The sequence below is a fragment of the Mixophyes fleayi genome, chromosome 8 (genome assembly GCF_038048845.1).
Source record: "Mixophyes fleayi isolate aMixFle1 chromosome 8, aMixFle1.hap1, whole genome shotgun sequence".
Lineage (NCBI taxonomy): Eukaryota > Metazoa > Chordata > Amphibia > Anura > Limnodynastidae > Mixophyes > Mixophyes fleayi.
In genome coordinates this window covers 30,422,483-30,442,112 of record NC_134409.1, presented here as the reverse complement: position 1 = coordinate 30,442,112, position 19,630 = coordinate 30,422,483, and the positions used below count along the sequence as shown (strand labels likewise).

Below are 19,630 nucleotides of genomic sequence, written 5' to 3'. Positions count from 1 at the left end.
GCATAATGGTGGGCAAGCAAATATGTATGTGAACTGAGGAATTAGGAATATTAATGATTGTAGTTGCTATGGAAACATTAACACTCAATCAAAACATGTCACATCACTTTGCTGTCAAATTAGGTTAATTATTCTTTTTTTCCCTGCACTGTATAATGTTTCAATTATAATCACTGAAATAAGTTTGTTTTTTTATGGAAGATTGGTCTTTTTTCCAAGACCTTATAACCATATCCATGTCTAAATGCAACATTTTTTGTTGCTTCAGTTTCAGTGCTTCCCTGTCACCTACCCAAGGGGTGGCTGAGACCACAGGTTTATAGTACATTGTATTCTCCTGCATAAGGACTGTCCCCCTGTGTGTAAGTGACTGATGCAATCTAAGTGGGCTGTGCCCTCTTCTGGAAGTCCACGTATATATCACACACCAGTCTCTTTCAGTGTATGGGCTACTCCAGTACTGTTTAACTTATCAAGTGGTTTTCCACATACTGTCACATACATTCCTATGGAACATATACAATTTTAAACAAAATAAGTAGTTAAATACATAGCATTTTTATATGTTTCCAAAAATCCTGTAAAAAAATATTTTTTCATTTAGTTTTTCTATTTCAAATGCATTTTGCGCTATTTTCCCACCCTGTCATTAATGTATATTAACCAGATCTGGTATCCCCAGCAATCAGCTCCATTAATAGAATAATCTCCCAAACTGTTAGTTTCCACTGAATAAATATATATAGAGAAAAACAAAAACAAGGGAAGAAAAGATGGCGGAGTAAAAACAGAACATCTCAGGGGTAAAAGGCTACTTTTGAGTTGGTTTTAAGACAGCATGGTGGCACAGTGGTAAGCATTGCTGTGTTCCAGCTTCGCTACAATACAGCACTGCCGCGGACGCTTCTTTGACAGCGGCCCGACTGCTGTATAGTACAGTGCCGCTATGTAGGGACACTGTTCTTCACAGAGGGGAGGGGTTTCTGGAGAACCAGAAACCCCCCTGCGTGCACCCCTGTTATACTTATAAGGCTTTGCGCACTCAAAAATTCAGCAAGGCATCTGTAGATTGTAAACTTGCGAGCAGGGCCCTCTTACCTCTCTGTCTGTATGTATTACCCAGTATTGTTTTATTACTGTTAGTTCCTAATTGTAAGACGGAATTTGCTGACGTTATGTAAATAAATGTTGATGATAATGATGATGATGATGAAGGTATGGATCTCAAGACACATGCACTGTTGAATTCAGGTGTAGGTCTGTAGTGCTTCACTACTCAAGACACTGCACGATACGTCCACTACCTATGTGGATTATAAGTTTGCAAAAAAACGCACAAGAAAATAAAAAACTATTTAGTTAATGTCACCTGGTGATAATAAAGGCATTAATGATAAAACAGTTAAAAAAAAGTGTTGTTTTTTTCCATGAAACATATTTATTAGAATGTTGTTCATGTCTACTTAACAAAAAATACAGTTGCTTGTGATTGTAAACACATGTTATAGCATGCATACAAGACTGTCATCACTACCGATCAGGACTTAAACTAGCCCGTTAGCTGGAGCAAGATATGTGGCAGAAAAACAAGTAACTTTCAGATGCTCAGAACTGGATTCAGCATGGCTGCGTGTGCTTGAGTTTGGATTGCCTCTAAAGTATATTGACTGCTGCAAAATACCCCTTTGTCACATAACCCAGAGACTAGGGCTTAGGTACTACCCCTGATTGATGCTGACAGGTTCAGAGGTGCAGAGTCTAACGAGTTCCCCAGTATTCAACAAGAGCAGCCGTAAGGCAGGATAGACTTTGCTGCAGAGAACTCATAGCTCATTGTCCTCTATGTTGCCCCAGGGTGTAGTACTGCGGAGGGAAGGTGACAAGAAAAGCACTAGCGTACACAGGGGTACTGCGGAGCAGGAGAAGATCACAACAAGCCAAACGGTACACGTGCGGGCAAAGGCAGAGCACAAGTGGAAGGCAAAGGCAGAGTCAGATGGAAGCCAAGATCGGAGCACGGTCAAATCAATCAGGAGAGTGGTCAGCAGGTAGAGGTTCTGTACACATAAATCAATCAGGAGAGTGGTCAGCAGGCAGAGGTTCTGTACACAGGAATCATTCAGGAGAGTGGTCAGCTGGTAGAGGTTCGGTACACAGGAATCAATCAGGAGAGTGGTCAGCAGGCAGAGGTTCTGTACACAGGAATCAATCAGGAGAGTGGTCAGCAGGCAGAGGTTCTGTACACAGGAATCATTCAGGAGAGTGGTCAGCAGGCAGATGTTTGTTACACAGGAATCAATCAGGAGAGTGGTCAGCAGGCAGAGGTTCAGTACATTTGAAAAACCCGCCCCGGTCAGCCGCCACGTGAGCCAACACCTGGAAGTGTCGGGCAGCTGCGCAAGCAAGACAGCACTAGGACCAGGACAGGTAACATTGTAACACCCTTCCCCGCCCAGTTCACTCTCTGAACTCATAGGCTGCAGTAAGTGTCCTTTGTGTTCATGGACGCAGCAGACAGGGCTGTGTCGACAGATGTATCTCCCAGTTCTGGGCATGCGCAGAGTGATTTTGCAGACGATAGGCACATGATTGGCAGATACATCCCTTGACGAATCAGGCCCTGTATGTTCTTCCTGTACATTCCTGGGTGCTCTGGTTTCCTCCCACAATCCAAACACATTCTTGTAGGTTAATTGACTTCTGACAAAATCAACCCAGGTATGTGTCTGAGTGGTGAGGAATATAGATTGTAAGCTCCACTGTGGCAGGGATGGATATAGTTAATAATAGAATGCTATAAGACACTGCATTCTGTTTCTGATTGTTTTAGAATTACCGACATTTCCAAAGTGTATTTCCCCTGTAATGTGTGACATCTTCCTTTAACAATTAGTAGTACTAATGTTTTAAAGCCACATTCTTTTCACTAACACATTCTGTAAATCATGGGAATACTATAAAATACTATGCATAAGGCGAGAAGCAAGTGAAACAAGTTTCAAATTGGTTTTGATGTATGGCTTCCACAAATTTTCCTTTTCAGCTTTAATTCGAAGGTTAATAGGGCCAGATGGCAATTCATGTATCACTTCCTGTAGCATAAATCAGTTGAAAACTTCTTTGCATCTGTCTCACACTTCCACAGTCAGCAAGTTAGATATGAGAGGATGAGCTGGAGCCCAAGGTTTCCCTCTCATAACTACAAGCACTATACTGAGAATTCAGAATATTTTATTTTAAAAAAAAATTTGGCTCAAAATGCAAACAAGTCGTCTAAAACAACAATAGTTATGTTTGTTTCATTCTATAATATGTGATAATACTGAAGCGATTCATCGTGCTCTCCTGCCTGGTATGAAGGGAACATACATAGACCTCTTACTGTACATAACGTTTCCTGCTAATCTCAGTTTATAGTGGCAATCTAAATTTTTTAATTCACCTGGTATTTTATCTATTATTTTTAATTTTTTATTTACCAATCTTGAATTACAGACAAGATATATATAAGTATAGAAGTCAACTTATAAAAATTTGAGAAATGGAATTGAGATGGAATTTGGTAGCGTGGACACATGACCTCAACTAATCTGCTAAAACCTGATACCTTGATGGTGGAAATTGGATGCACACTCAATGCTAAAGCTGGGTACACACTACACGGTTTTCGTCCAATAATCGGCTCAATCAGCCGACATACGACTGCTCGTTTAAAAGTCGGGTTAGTGTGTGTAGTGACACAATGGTCGAAAGTCTGCCCAAATGGACGATTGTCGCCTCATTTGGTTGGTCGTACCATTTAATATTTTCGTTCCAATCTCGTTTCCGCTGTGTAGTGTGTATAAACTTCCGACTGATCCACAACAGTGAGTACGAAATTACAGTCATTGCTCACGACAACATGGCTGTAAAAAGTCGCTAAAGGGACGTCCGCTCTTCCCTTTATCGTCCTAAACATGGCTAGTGTGTATGCAGTCCATGGACCGAGCGATCGGACCATCGATCGCATGTAAAATCGATCTGCATAAAAGTTGGTCGAAAATTCTGTAGTGTGTACCCAGCTTCACACGTCACACCCAAGTTATCAGCACACATTTCCAGCAGACTGATTTGTAAATAATTGTATAATTGTATAATTGTAATAATAATGATTTGTGTGGTAAAACCAAAGCTATTTCAATATACCTCTTATACCCTGTCCAACCTTCTACAAGCCAGTGTATGAGTACAGAATTGCAGCAGACTTCCTACCCACGTGCTATCACTTCAAAAGTGGCAGCTGAGAATCGGAGGGAGGGCTTTACATAGAATATATCGCTCCAAAACTTGAGAGATCCATCATTTTTTCAGAAATTACATTTTGCCTCGTTTTTAGATCCAAATTTGGTGCGAGAAACCGAGTTATGACTCGGTACACCAAAATTCGGATCTGTTGGATTGCTCCGACTCCTAACCGCTCATCTCTATAAAAAAAAAACATTTACTGTAGTCAAAATCTATTCATTTTTATAATTGAGATAAGTTAAGAATTCTAAACTGTCACACTTTATACAGTACATTAAACTATGTTTTTATAACAATATACCATAAGCCACTTAACTAATATTTCAATTGTGATTGGGAAGAATTTATCCTTATAGCCAAAGGAAAATAATCATCAATTTTAAATGACATGAAAGCTGATGCCCAGCTTCCAGAGCCTGAGTAAGGGTTCAGACCGCTCTGGGCTAGTATGCTTATTGCGTCCCTTCACCTTCCATGCCAGACTAATACGCGGTAGGTAACAATGAACTCGTCCTTAATTTAAAATACCACTTGGCATTTTAAAAGGGCGCGGTAATCTTTGCCACTCATTGGGGCATATTCAATTCCGATCCGATCCGCGGTAACGCGCGTTACCGCGGAAAATGCGCACTACGGCCGGTAATACGGTATCGCAATAACGCAATATCGCGAATGAAAATCCACGTTATTGCGGTACCGCGGATTAGGTTCGCGGCCGTTCCGGCGCGATCCCGCAAATCGGGATCGGAATTGAATATGCCCCATTATGTTTTCATTAAAATCAGAACGGCACCACAGAACATAGGCATTAACAAGCACTACTGAGGCTGAAGACAAGAAGGTGGAGGCGACTGTCACCATCCTTGTCTCTCCTACTGGCTTATCCTCAAGCTCACGCCTAAGAATGACTCATTGTCTTCAGCCAGATTAAAACCTTACTACGTTATTCTTTAATTTTATCTTTATACTTTGGAGAACAACTATTCTTTTATTTTTTTAAATTAAATTCCGTTTATACCTCTCCATGACACAATTTTACACCCCCAGAAATGTTGCGCCTCTCCCAAAAGCCTTGTGCCCTAGTCTGCAGCCAAGTATCCTATTGGATAATCAGTCCCTGCAGGCTTCCTCTTACCCAGCCCCTGATGGTTGTCTTTTGTCACAGGTGCTTAAAAAATAAATAAATGAAATACCCCAAATAAAATAAAAGTGAGGCTTTTGTGTATTGGATTACTGGAGGCAGCAACTTTAATCAAGAGTACCCAGGCTTTATACAAAAGCTATAATGGGATTAATGGAAAATAGAAGACAGTAAATTTCCCTAGTTAGAGATGGAAAAATACATAGTGTACTGTTCTTGCCCTCACATGCTTTGTCATGTTATTAATACGCATTGTGAGTCACCCACTTCCCTAAAATCTTACATAGTCAAGACCTTTGCCAGTAAATGTTATTATTGATGATGGGTGGATGGAGGGAAGTGATGCAGTTCTTTATTCTAGCGTTGGAGTTAAATCCTTTCCACCAATATTCCAACAACATGAACAACAGAAGGATGGACATTTCTGTTATATGACCTTTATCTTTCTCTACACACAACAGGTGTTGTGGAACTGAAAGTCCCAGCATGTCCCTTCAGCTGAGTGCTGGCAGGGCATGCCTAAACTTGTAGTTCCACACGGGCTGGAGCGATATGTTGCCTATCTCTGCTCTACATGCTGGTAAGGAGAGCTCATATGGGAACAATGGCATTTAGTGCTAGATGTACACAACCCCTGAATAATGTCATAGTGTGAGATACAGCTTTAGATAATGGAACCTGGGTGTGACTGCACTTGATGCCTATTATAGAGACTAAAGTGCTATTATGTGCTGACCTACTGATGGTAGATGGGGTACCCTTATCAAATCCTACCCTGCCAGAGGGTGAGCTCAAGGAAAACAGTCTTGGTCCCCACAATAGTGCAATACTACCGATGACATTTAAACAGGAGCTGTAGCATTGTGCTAGTCATTCTGCTGCTGAAAGTAATTACTTATAGGTGCCATAATCATCCCTTATGGGCACAATTAACAGGTCCCCCCCACACTCACCTGAAAGATAGTAGAAATGTAAGATAAAATCTGTTCTTAAGAAAAATATATTTGCCTTAAATTTAAAATTTATGTTTAATTGATATTTGTTGACTCTTCATACCTCACTTCCAAGACATGCAGAGGCAAGGTAAGCAAAGAAAAGGTGAGCGTGATACGATGACATCATTTGCATGGGCGGAGCAATGTGCATGATGACACTAATTTCATCACTATGCCCCGCCCACTCCGTGTTCACTGAGCATGCCCACAGCCACCTATCAGACAGGTAAGCATCTTTCAGACAGGTAAGCACTCTCCTGTTAATCCAGGATCACCACAATCTGGGAGAATAAGTGAGTGGTTTAAGCCATTCCCAATTATAAAGCGCTACGGAATATGTTGGCGCTATTTAAATAAATGATGATTTAACATTTATCGGATAACATATACATTTAGTCATTGACAGGTTATGCATCCAAGGAACAGAAATACTTAGAAAAGTATTTGTACTAGAGGAGTGTTTAAATGACACCTATTTTGATAGATTTAAGGACATTATCAGTTTCCAATTTAATAAATTACATTTTGCTACCCCTCAAAACCTCTCACACAGCTGTCATAGTGGGGGTGTATACGGTAATATGCCATACCGCCACTTCTCCTACTGCCTTCATTTTAAAATGATTAAATTCCATTCACTTACATTACCATTACATTTTTCATACCGCCACTTCTACATTTCCATACCGTCACTTCTAACTTTCCACTTCGACCACTCATTACACGTCTGCGATTATTGGTTAGTAGAATCTGGTATATTATGTAATTATAAGGCTATGGGAAGGCTATGCTGTCTGAGAAGATGGCACTATAACATACCTCTCAGAATTCCTGAAAAAAAAAAGATAAAATGCGTCACACCCTTTATTTGTCCAGGTTATGGGCAGATCCTCCCAGCCGTGTCCCAGATTCACCAAGGCCATTCCTTTATCCATTGTGCCAAGGCCTCTATGCTCACAAGATCTTAGGACAGTTCTGTGAGAAATAGGATTACTCAGGGTCAGTTTACGTGAAATGGCATGACCACATAACAGAGCTGAGCAACAGTCTAATTACTCACATAGGTAGCGTCTAATGGAATTTCTCAAAGTAGCTTTTAAGAGAGTTGGTTTAAGTTATTGATTGGAAAGATTAAATCCTGTTTATAAATAGAGATATTAGATATATAGAGCTAGATAGTTTCAGTGTGCATATCTGCAGATGCTCATTTAAACATACAGGCATAAGCTTTGTACACAGAGAACATTTTTGCACTTGCAAATGAAATAATAAATGAATAATATAAATGGAAGATGCTAAATTTTTGAAAAATTTCTTGGTAAATAGATCCATTAAATCTCATGGCAGATAGGAGACTAGTCTGCATGTTTGTGCGTTTTTTTTTTTTTTTAACAGGGTGGGTGGTTATTAATATTTTTTCATATATTTTAGATCTAAGTCTTAGCAATAGTTGAATGTTTGTCTCCCGTTACCTTCCAGTCTTCCTCCCATCCTACAGCCAGTTTGCAATTCTTAGCCAAATCATTCAGTATATATCTAACTTGATTTTAAAATGTTTTAATCTGAAGATACTTCCAAGTTTAAATCTGTGTATAGATGCATAAAGAGAAAATATGAAGTAGCAATCGTCATCAAAAGTTCACCAAAACTTGCACCAGATTACAGTAAGTAAGTGTAATATTTAAGTCTCATAGCTTATGTATTTCAAAATAATGATCATCTCACAGGGGCTTAATTTTAGGTCCTTTCCCTCAGCAGATTTTAGCGGCATTAATAGTCAGATAATCCACAGGTAAAGGTTTAAAACCAGTCTGCGCTGGCTTTTATTTGCATGGAAAAAAGGTTCACCATGCTTTCTGGCCTGTAAGCAGTCAAACAATAACCAAAAATCCCTGCTCGTCTGAGCTCTAATTAACAGAAAAAAAATCCTAACTATCCAGTGTATCCTACCAACGCCGGTTACAAACAGAATCACCGTTCAGTTCACGAATCCTCTCACCCCAGTTCTAGAGACACAGATATACTCTCTTTATATGAGATCAGACCCCAGGTGATCACTAACATAAATAACCTCTTATAGAACACATAGTACAATATCCTGGGACACTCAGAGAATTATTTCACCTAATGATGTAATTTGTTTTCAATCACATGGATCCAGTTGCTAAAAGAGGTGCAGGCTAATGATATAATCATTTCTGTGCAAACCTGGAAATCAGTAGTGGAGAGGCTGCGGCCTCCTTTGGCACTAATACCGACCATGCTCTCCTGGACAGTGCAGGAACAGGAAAGTCGTTTTCTAACATTGTGTCACGATCTGCCTCCTGCAGCTCTTGTTGCCAGGAGCTATGTTGGACCTTCTGGATATATATATAGCCTGCAGTACCACCATGCCACCAAAGGGGCCACAGTGGTGCTTGAACTGTTTTCCTTCCTGCTGAACTAAGCTCTTTTTCTCAGGATGATTTACACCTGCTGCTACTCCTTAAAAGACAGCCTCACCCAGCAGTCTGGGCCAGATCATCAGGCCACTCAACCTGATAGGAAGCATTCTCCTTTGACTCCTGTTCCTGGTTATACTTACCTGTGAACCTGTCTTGGTGTTTTTGCTGTTCATTCCAGTGCCGCAGACACAGCTTCATCTACCCTGTTCCTGAGTTATACACCTATGTGGATTTTGGTGCTTTTGTTCTCTGCAGCTCATTGCTTCTCAGTGTAACCTGTTCAGCTTACTTTCACCTTTGCCTGCTGTCTGCTCTAAAGTATTTCAGCAGTACCAGGCTACTCGTCTCTCCACCTTTCCAGAGGTATCCAATCCTGCAACCCGCAGGCTACTCGTCTCACCGCCTTTCAAGAAGTATCCAACCCTGCAAGCCGCAGGTTACTCATCTCTGTCCTTTCCAAAGGTATCCTGCAACCCGCAGGATTGGATCGTCTCACTGCCTTTCAAGAGGTATTCAATCCTGCAACCCGCATGCTACTCGTCTCTCCACCTTTCCAGAAGTATTCAACCCTGCAAACCGCAGGCTACTCATCTCACCACCTTTCCAGAGGTATCCAACCCTGCAACCCGCATGCAACTCGTCTCTCCATCTTTCCAGAGGTATCAAACCCTGCATCCCGCAGGCTACTCATCTCTCCACCTTTCCAGAGGTATCCAACCCAGCAACCATCAGGCTACTCGTCTCTCCACCTTTCCAGAGGTATCCAATCCTGCAACCCGCAGGCTACTCGTCTCACCGCCTTTCAAGAAGTATCCAACCCTGCAAGCCGCAGGTTACTCATCTCTGTCCTTTCCAAAGGTATCCTGCAACCCGCAGGATTGGATCGTCTCACTGCCTTTCAAGAGGTATTCAATCCTGCAACCCGCATGCTACTCGTCTCTCCACCTTTCCAGAAGTATTCAACCCTGCAAACCGCAGGCTACTCATCTCACCACCTTTCCAGAGGTATCCAACCCTGCAACCCGCATGCAACTCGTCTCTCCATCTTTCCAGAGGTATCAAACCCTGCATCCCGCAGGCTACTCATCTCTCCACCTTTCCAGAGGTATCCAACCCAGCAACCATCAGGCTACTCGTCTCACCACCTTTCCAGAGGTATCCAACCATGCAACCCGCAGGCTACTCGTCTCTCCACCTTTCCAGAGGTATCCAACCCAGCAACCATCAGGCTACCTTTCTCAACACCTCTCTAGAAGTATCCAGCCCTGCAATCTGCAGGCTACTCTTCTCACCACTTTTCCAGAGGTAACCAACCATGCAATCTGCAGACTACTGCTTCTCACCATCGCTTTACAGTATTGCCTATTCCGCTGCTAAGATCTGTGGTTATATTACTGCCTTACCAGTTGTTGCATCCTGAACCTGTATTACCTGTGTCTCTAATAAAACCACTTTGTTCACCTACTTTCTCTGCCCAGGTGCAAAGTAAAGCTGGGTACACACTACAGAAATTTCAACCAACTTTTTATGCCGAGCGATTTTACATGCCATCGATGCTCCGATCGCTCGGTCCATGGACTGCATACACACTAGCATTGTTTTAGACGATAAAGGGAAGAACGGACGTCCCGTTAGCGACTTTTTACAGCCATGTTGTCGTGAGCAATGACTGTAATTTCGTACTCACTGTTGTGGATCGGTCGAAAGTTTATACACACTACACAGTGGAAACGAGATTGGACCGAAAATATTAAACAGTACGACCAACCAAATGAGGCGACAATTGTCCATTTGGTCAGACTTTCGACCATTGTGTCACTGTACACACTGACCCGACTTTTGAACGAGCAGTCGCATGTCGGCTGTTTGAGCCGATTATTGGACGAAAACAGTGTAGTGTGTACCCAGCTTTACTCCTTTTTTATGCTTTACTCTCCTTAATGACTCAGGCCCTCAGGGAATATTGTGTGTGTATGTGCCTGGGTGTCAATGGAGAGGAGAGCTTGCAACCTCCTATGGCATAGGGACTCAGCACCCACATCGGTGGGTCTGTCCTGGGACCCTGTGGAATCAGGTAAGTGTGTTTCTGATAGTACTGTGCACTCGTTTCTCACTTCTGATTCAATAAACTATTTTTGGGGAAAGAAAGCTGTTTTAATTTATATTGTACAGTCAATTTGTTGATATTTTTGTCATTTTTTAAAGTGTTAGTTGCTAAGAAATGACATCTTTTGAAAAACAATTTTGGTTAAAGAGACTTTATAAAGAATAAATGTTTTATATTCTGAAACTTTTGTTAGCCCAACCTTCGTGAACCGATACTGGGGCTGAGAAACACGATTTGTAGAAATTCAGACTTTGTCAAAATGTTTCACTGCAAAGCAGATTTCTTTAAAAAAAACAAAAAACAAATAGCCTTAATTTACTAATCACAGGGACAGCCAAACCTTGGAAATAGTCCACTTCACAAAAGTAAAATTATGAGATAGCAATTCCTGAACCTGTTACAATCTGTGTTACTTCATAATTCATTAAATCATTATTATATAACACTTTTTGTCCTCTTCTTCAGTTTTCGGAGCTGCAGGCGTGTGATGGTTGTGTGTTCTTTATACTAATGAGGCGATTCTTCTGCTTTCAGAGGGAAAAATGTCACCTTGGTGCAGTCTCATCTTTCCCATTCTGCTTTGAGTCACCATCTTGTGATTAGGAGTTTTAAAGTTTGTTTTAAATGTATGGATGTCTGAAAAATGTTTAACCCACTTTCAGAAGACCTATAAAGTTGTAGTTTGTCTCATTGGTAACTTTTAGTTCACAGTTGACAGAAAAAAAAACTGAAACACCTTACTTAATACAAAAATACATCCATGTTTGGGGATCAATGCAAGTCCAGGATTATAAACTGTGTATGAAAGTTTACCTCAGAGTGTCCAATTACAACAAATAACAGATCCTAGTAAGGATTTGCAAACAGGCCACTTTAAAAAATAAAAAATGACACCATGTTACGATGCTGGTATGCCAACTCTAAGGCCTGCAGAACTAGCTTGCAGAGGTCTTCACCTATAGCAGCCTCTGTTCTTATAGAGCATGAGTTACTCACCAGTATTTGGGTGCTCAATGGTCTTAGGCTCTAGGTAATGCAGGTTTAGATTGGCAAGTATCACGGAGGTAGAATGTGACAAAGGGAGGACCAAGGACATAAAGCACCAGTGTCCAGCAAAAGTCCAGAAATTATTGTGAGAAGTCATCATAATAATCAAAGTCAGGACAGTCTGATTTCAACAAAAGTCCAACATACAGTCCAAAGGTTGAGGTAGGCAGAGTTCGAGCAAGGTCTGAATGTAATCCAAAGGTCGAGGCAGGCAGAGTTCGAGCAAGGTCTGAATGTAATCCGAAGGTTGGGGCAGGCAGAGTTCGAGCAAGATCTGAATGTAATACAAAGGTCGAGGCAGGCAGAGTTCGAGCATGGTCTGAATGTAATCCAAAGGTCGAGGCAGACAGAGTTCGAGCAAGATCTGAATGTAATACAAAGGTCGAGGAAGGCAGAGTTCGAGCAAGGTCTGAATGTAATCCAAATGTTGGTGGAGGCAGAATACGAGCAAAAACCAAATAATCCAAGTCGAGGTCAAAATCCAATTTCCAGACAGAGAGCTATAGAGACAAGCACACACCAAAAATGTGTATGTGTGAGATAAACTACAACCAGCACACAAAGCAGGAAGAGGAAGGATTTAAATAACTTTTAACCTATAGCAGCAGCCTAAAGGAATGATTGGTAGCTGTGTCTAAGTGCAAGAACAAAACACATTAAACAGATGAATATGGCTGGGCCCAGTAAAGAAACTACTTGATCACCAAGGAAACAATCTGAAGCCATATTACTGATGCAGCACAGACTGATGACGCACCGCCATGGCCATCAACAGGTGTCTGCTACACTTATTCACAAGTCCCCTATTTCAGCCTCCCATTATTTATGGTTCACAAATAAGCCTCACTTGGAAAATTAATATATATTTAATTATGTTTAGATTGCACCTGTCACCCACACACACAGGATGCAGCCATTGTGTGGACATACCTGCAAATAGTTCAGGTTTTGGGTGAAAGGGGTCTGGTTAAGGTGAATTCTGGGTGTGAACCTGAATTTTCTACAGGAAATGTTGGCAGGTATAACTGTGTATGACCTATGATCTTACTATTTGTTAGTGAACAGATAGGCTGAACTTCCATGAATATTGATATAACGCACAGAATGGCTGCTACCACTTTTCATATTCTGTTCTTAGGTGAATTTAACCATGTACTTGCAAAAGGGTGTATAACTGTAATTTTATTTGATAAGTGCATCACACAAAAATGAAAATCAGCTATTGGACCAATGGATTTTTTTTTGCATTTTAATATGTCCTTCCAATAACATGGAATCTTGGGCCTGATTCATTAAGGATCTTAACTTGAGAAACTTCTTATTTCAGTCTCCTGGATAAAACCATGTTACAATGCAAGTGGTGCAAATTAGTATTCTGTTTTGCACATAAGTTAAATACTGACTGTTTTTTCATGTAGCACACAAATACTTGATAGCTTATTTGTACACTGAAATTTAAAGTTGATATTTGTGTGCTACATGAAAAAACTGTCAGTATTTAACTTATGTGCAAAACAGAATACTAATTTGCACCCCTTGCATTGTAACATGGTTTTATCCAGGAGACTGAAATAAGAAGTTTCTCAAGTTAAGATCCTTCATGAATCAGGCCCCTTGTGTTTATATATAATGCACTTGACACTTACTCTTTTTCTCCTCCCATTTTCAGGAATATGCGGTTCCTCATCTATGCTCAGCCTGTCAACAATTTCATTAGCATGCTAACACTCCATAGAACCACCTATAGAGACTGGTCTATGTCACATCTATCATTCATGCACACTATGCACACAGTACATTCCTTCCCTTACATCAAAGAAAATTTCTCTCCAATCCCAAGCATGTCCTCTCCTACCCAAGTCTGATATTTATGCATAGTAGGCTTAGGGAAGAAAGAGTTTGCCTCTGATTGGTGGATGTGCTTCCTTTGATGTTGGGGAGGTGGATGCGCTGTGTAAGGGGTGCATACTGTCTACTCTGAGAACAGGGAGTATTGAGTAAAATCATAATTGATAGACCCACCTTAATAGGAGGTTCTACTGCCGTGTCAGCATCCTATTGAAATTGCTGATAGCAGAGTATAAGAGGAAGGGAGTAAGCATTCCTAAAAATTAGAGAAAAAACCTAGTGCGATATTTAATATATACTTGGTATATCTAATATATACTAAGATTGCATAGGGCTTTAAAATGCAATAATTTGGTCCAAATGTTACAATAACATTTCATGATACAATCCCTTTAATTAATGGCAATAATGGCTACAGCTGGACACAAATGAATTTATACTACACAAACAATTATAAATGCAAAATTGTCTCATTGCCATAGAAGATATCATTTATTATACCCAGTCATATTGTTACTTTTAACGTTTGTGGAAGCAAGAGTGACAGAGCACAAGTTGCCATTCTCGGTATCTGCAATGTCTATGTAATACCACAAGTAACAGCAGATCCCTAGTGATTTTTTTTTTTTTGGGCTTGTAACATGAGTGTTGTTTTATTGACTAAGGCACTGCAGAAGCTTTCAACGTGACCTTCAAAGTCAGAGCTTCTGACACTGCCTATAAAATCAAAATATTTTCAGCGTTGTATTGCTGTCTTTGGTTTTGCTAATAGCCACAGGCTAACACCGATCTCTCTAGTGTTCACAATGCAGCATATCATTGTAGCGTTGTCTTGTTTACACTGTTCTATGATGACCTAGGCAAACATATTCATAGGAGTTTGTGGTGTATTGCGATGTGTGATACTCCGTGCAGGCTCCTGTCAGGCTTATGTATACCTGCCCAATGTCCAGCTTTTCATAGAATAGTCATGATGACATCTAAAAGGGGCAATCTTGGGAGTAACATGGGAAAATCTGGCCGTTACCTAATGTGTCCCAATTTTTCAATCATGTGTGAAGTTCATACATCCAACGTGTTATACTCACAAGTCTTTATAACCATGGATGCAGCTACATTCATGGCTCATCCAGAGGGTGATAAAACTGGCATAAGCACAGATTCAGGATTTGTCATCATATTCTATTACTTTCTGTTTTGATTAGCATTAATACTGCGTTCACTTTACCAGCTCCATGGCAATCTTAATGCCCTACATCTACAAGAATTTAATCTGACAACAACTGGGTTTTCTGTTTTTCTCCATAAACGGTAGAGTATTTATATTGCCCCGCAGCTTGTACTGTGGACAGCGTGGGTTTAACCAAGCATGGGCTTATCCTTTTTTGATTTTATTGCCAAATATTGGCTAATGTTGTCTTAGGTGCTGTTGTCTTGTGGGTTGGAGGGAAAACTTGCCGGAGATGTGCAGCAATTTCAATAAAATAAAACTTGGTAAATCTGCCTCTAAGTGTAGAGTTTGCCAAATCCAGTTCTCAGGGAGCCCTAACAGTGCATGTTTTACAGGTCACAAGTGAAATAATTATTACCACTATGACAATGTGTGTCCCTGAAGCAGCGCCCATGAAGAGGGCGAAGAATTAAAGATCTGGGGCAGACAGCACTGAAACTGGTCTGGCAGTGAAGACAGGAAGATTCTGCTTACCTGATTAAAGTCCTTTCTTCCCTCAGCGCTTCCCGGCATTGGTGACAGCAGATTCACTGTGAGTCAATCAGTGGCCAGAATGGTGAGCCAATCATGGCTCAGAATAAATGCCCAATTCACTTACTTGTTCATCAGACGATGCAGTGGCTCCTGGTCACTGATAGGCAGCGTGCGGCGAGCAGTGAAGACATCTTTAATCTCCCCCCATGGCTTCACTGATCTCTCAGCGTTTTCTATTTAAATACACTGTGCACAGTAAGCCCTTTTCCCTATTGCCGCCACTTACTTATCTCCCACACAATAAAATTAGTTGTTGGTTTTTTTGCATATCTTGACCATTTTCCCTTCAACCGTCCTGCATGTTCATCAATGGCATGTTACACTGCCCAAAATGCACTTCATTCTGTCACAGGATAAAGATACTGTTAGTTACCTGCTGATGTCGACACTAATTAAGAGGGGGATGCGGAGTCTATTGCGCCTCTGGTCTTCACCAGGGGCCCCTGCAAGGGAGATTGGGTTTCGCTGCAGGAGATACGCAGGTCATGGTCCTCCAACTGAGCCACCAGCGAGGGAATGGAGAGTAGGGGGTAGTCAGACAGGCCGGGTCAGCAACACTAGGGAGATCCAGAAGGAATGGTCACAGACAAGCCGAGTCAATATGGTTCGGACAGCAGCGGTACACAAAGGAAATCCATAAGTTGCTGGTGCCAGGGACATCCTTAAATTGAAGTGGGGATCCAATGATTTGCACTGGTAGCGCATCGTGACAGGGCGCCGCTGGGGTATTGTATAGTGTATTGTTGCCTAGCAACGGGACGCTCATGCGCCTTGGCGCGATGGCCAGAAGAGCCGTGTCTGGTTGCTAAGCAACTGTCTGGTTGCTAAGCAGCCCTCCCTGATCAGAAGCCTGACACATTCATTCACCTTTCACCTCAAATTGCCTTCTACCACTATTGTCTTTATAACTCCACTCACATTAGTTCTGCACTGCTGGCATCATCTCCCTACCACAAAATCTGCATATAAACACTCGCTCCTCCCCTGCATTCTTGGTTTCCTTATCTCGCTGTATGCCCACAAACCCCCTGCACCGCCCACTCCTCTGACTATGGCCCTATTCATGCCTGCTGTCACAGTTCTACCCGATGAGTAACCTAATTAAATAATTAATTACTAGAACACACAAAAGGTGATACAATATGTCTTTTCCTATTATAAGATTTACAAATATGGTAAAATATTACAATTTTATGGTCTTCCGTACTGCTCCATAAACAGCTAATAAATGCTCTGATATGCACTAGTAGTCTGAACAAAGTACAATATGAACATAAAACAATGCTACACCACATAATCATTTCAATCTTAGAGATATTCAGCTCCAATAAGCACATAAAACATTTCAGTTGCATTTACATGGGCACCTTACGTTATCACATTTTTGAAGCAGAAAGAAATCCAACCACTAGCTGCCTGTAATACACAGAACATGCGCCAGTTGTGTTACAGAGCAAAATATAGTGACACTACCCTACACATTAATACAAATCATGTCACCTACTGTGCCTACTGCTAGATATATCCACAGACCAAGCATTCAATTAGTAGTTTTACATATATGATAACACAGGAATTAAATACCTCTCCTTAGTCACTTTAATTACACAATTTTTTTACAATTAAACTGTGCTCAAACAAGCAGTGCCGTAACTAGAAATTTTGGTGCCCTGGGCGAGACAGGGCACCGGCGCCCCCCATCTAAGTGGGAGTGGCATTTGATGAGTGGGTGTGGCTAATATTTTATGCAGTTAATATGTGTAGGTTTAGGTGAGTTTAATATATTGTGATATGTTTCATTGGGAAGGGGAGGGGGAGAGAGAGAGAGAGAGAGAGAGAGATTCACTTACAAGACTTAAGGGTTGAAGCTTCAAAGTCTTGTAAGTGAATGTGAATGTCTCTCTCTCTCTTGGAGGCAGGTAGTGGGCGGCTGCTGCGCCCCCTTGGCCTTGCGCCCTGGGCGACAGCACCACCCGCACCACCCTCGTTACGGCCCTGCACACAAGCAATACTATGAATCTTGGACAGTGTCTAACATGGTTCAAGCAAAGGATAAAAGTTTACATGATAAATTATAGTCAGTTGTACTAGCTTGTACCTATCGGCTCTGCCTTTCTATATATATATTTATTTACCTACATCACAATTAGATTTCTACACCTCCCAAAGTCCCAATTTTCATACAACAAAAGAGTGCAGATAAGAAGCTTAGGGGTAAATTTATCAAGCTGCAGGTTTGAAGAAGTGGAGATGTTGCCTATAGCAACCAATCAGATTCTAGCTGTCATGTTATAGAGTGTACTAAATATAACTAGATATACTAGCATCTGATTGGTTGCTATAGGCAACATCTCCACTTTTTAAAACCCACAGCTTTACCCCGGTCGGTAAAATCTGAGAAGTGATAGGTTGGATTGGAGCAAGAGTTATTTTGCTGTGCTTTGTTTTTCAACCATTGAGAGGTGTATGAATAAAGCTTCTTGCTGCAATATACTTTTTAAATAAATTTATGTTATCAGCATTTTGAAATTAATGTATAATTATGGCAGGTATTTGTAACCCCTTACACACTCTACTCTACCACGAGGAGGGGTGTAAGAGACTGCATACCTGCTGCTTTTTGTTTAACCACAAATTGAGGCTTGCTTTATTGACCAGCAATCCAGTTACACAGGGCTTACTTTATTAAAGCTCGCAAAGCGAACGTAAATGACGTTGTTTTTTTTTAATGCATGTAAATCGGGCATACGCACAATCGTATTGAACTAGGAGCAGATCTGAAGATACGTCTATTGTTGAATACAAGTCTAGGTGCGCTCTGCTCTAACAGACAATACACTACAGGATTGTCCAATACATATGTGGAATATAAAGTCCCAAATTAACGCACAGAATAAAAAAACTTAATCAATGTCACCTGTTAACTATGTAGTCATTAATGACAAAGCATTAAAAGAAATGTTTTCTTCCCACCCCATAAAATACATTAGGATGTTATGAATTGTACATAAAATGCATTTATTTACAGATGTGTCTATTTGCTCTTTATGAGGTGACTGTGTAACCTTTGACGTATCCCGACTCATTAGAACATTCTAATTTGATGGGTAGGTGGGTATTTCCTTTAAAGAAAAATAGTAACAACTAGAAGTTACTTTCTATAGTCCATAATATGTTTCATGATTCTGCTTCTTTAGTTAGACCTCCAATGACATATGTAAGCTCTATCAGATGGAAAAGACATACCACAAAGACCACAGGATCATTTATAACACACTGTCACAGTAAAGTCAACAGTTGTGCGTAGTAAAGCATCCATCAGCAGACTCTGTCCGCAAAGGTTTCAGCGCTTGTTATTTATACATTTCTAAAATCTTCCATCAAATCACTGTGTGAGTGAACCGTGACTTAGTGTCATGCTGTTTCTACATCAGTCACAATAAGTCATCCGCTTTCAATATTTCCTAAACTGTTTGAGGGTTTATTTACAATGGAAAATATGGGGTCACAGCAAAGCCACAAGATAGACTGTCCATCGGAGCTCTAATGTACATCTACCGTACAGAAGCAGTGTAGAGCAGTTTGTAACAAGGATATCTTTAGATGGTGAACATGTACATGTGGTAATGCTTTACCGTAATTGACAACGGTCCAGGGACTGTCAGGCGCCCTCTCCACATTGACACCAAGTGCAGGAGATGGCCGCCTGTCCTCCTCGATCGCCGCACCCCGTTGCCTAGCAACGGGACACTTCCTGGTTCCTGTTTGGGGCACACTGCACGTGCATGAGCAGAGGACACCGCATCCCGTTGCTAGGCAACGGGGTGCTTCTCAGCCGCACCTCTCCCATCTATCAGGGCTCACCTCTATGTTTATATAGCAGTCTCTGGCGCCACTAGGGTGCCATAGTATTGGTTCACACGCCTGCTACAGCACTTTGCTCAATACCCTGTATCTGCTCCTGTTGTGACCCGGCTATCTCCTTGACTTCCCTTTGGA

The 19,630-nt window shown here is 41.2% G+C and overlaps 1 protein-coding gene across 1 annotated transcript in view; it reads right to left on the bottom strand.

Annotated features, from left to right (window-relative positions):
- The window catches only part of ACBD6 (acyl-CoA binding domain containing 6), a 100,606-nt gene extending 81,280 nt beyond the window's left edge, over positions 1-19,326 (bottom strand). The window contains exon 1 of the mRNA XM_075182279.1: positions 19,267-19,326. Coding sequence (XP_075038380.1) covers positions 19,267-19,311 — 45 coding nt within the window. The 5' untranslated portion in view covers positions 19,312-19,326. The remainder of the gene's footprint in view (positions 1-19,266) is intronic.
- Between the last annotated feature and the right edge of the window lie 304 nt (positions 19,327-19,630).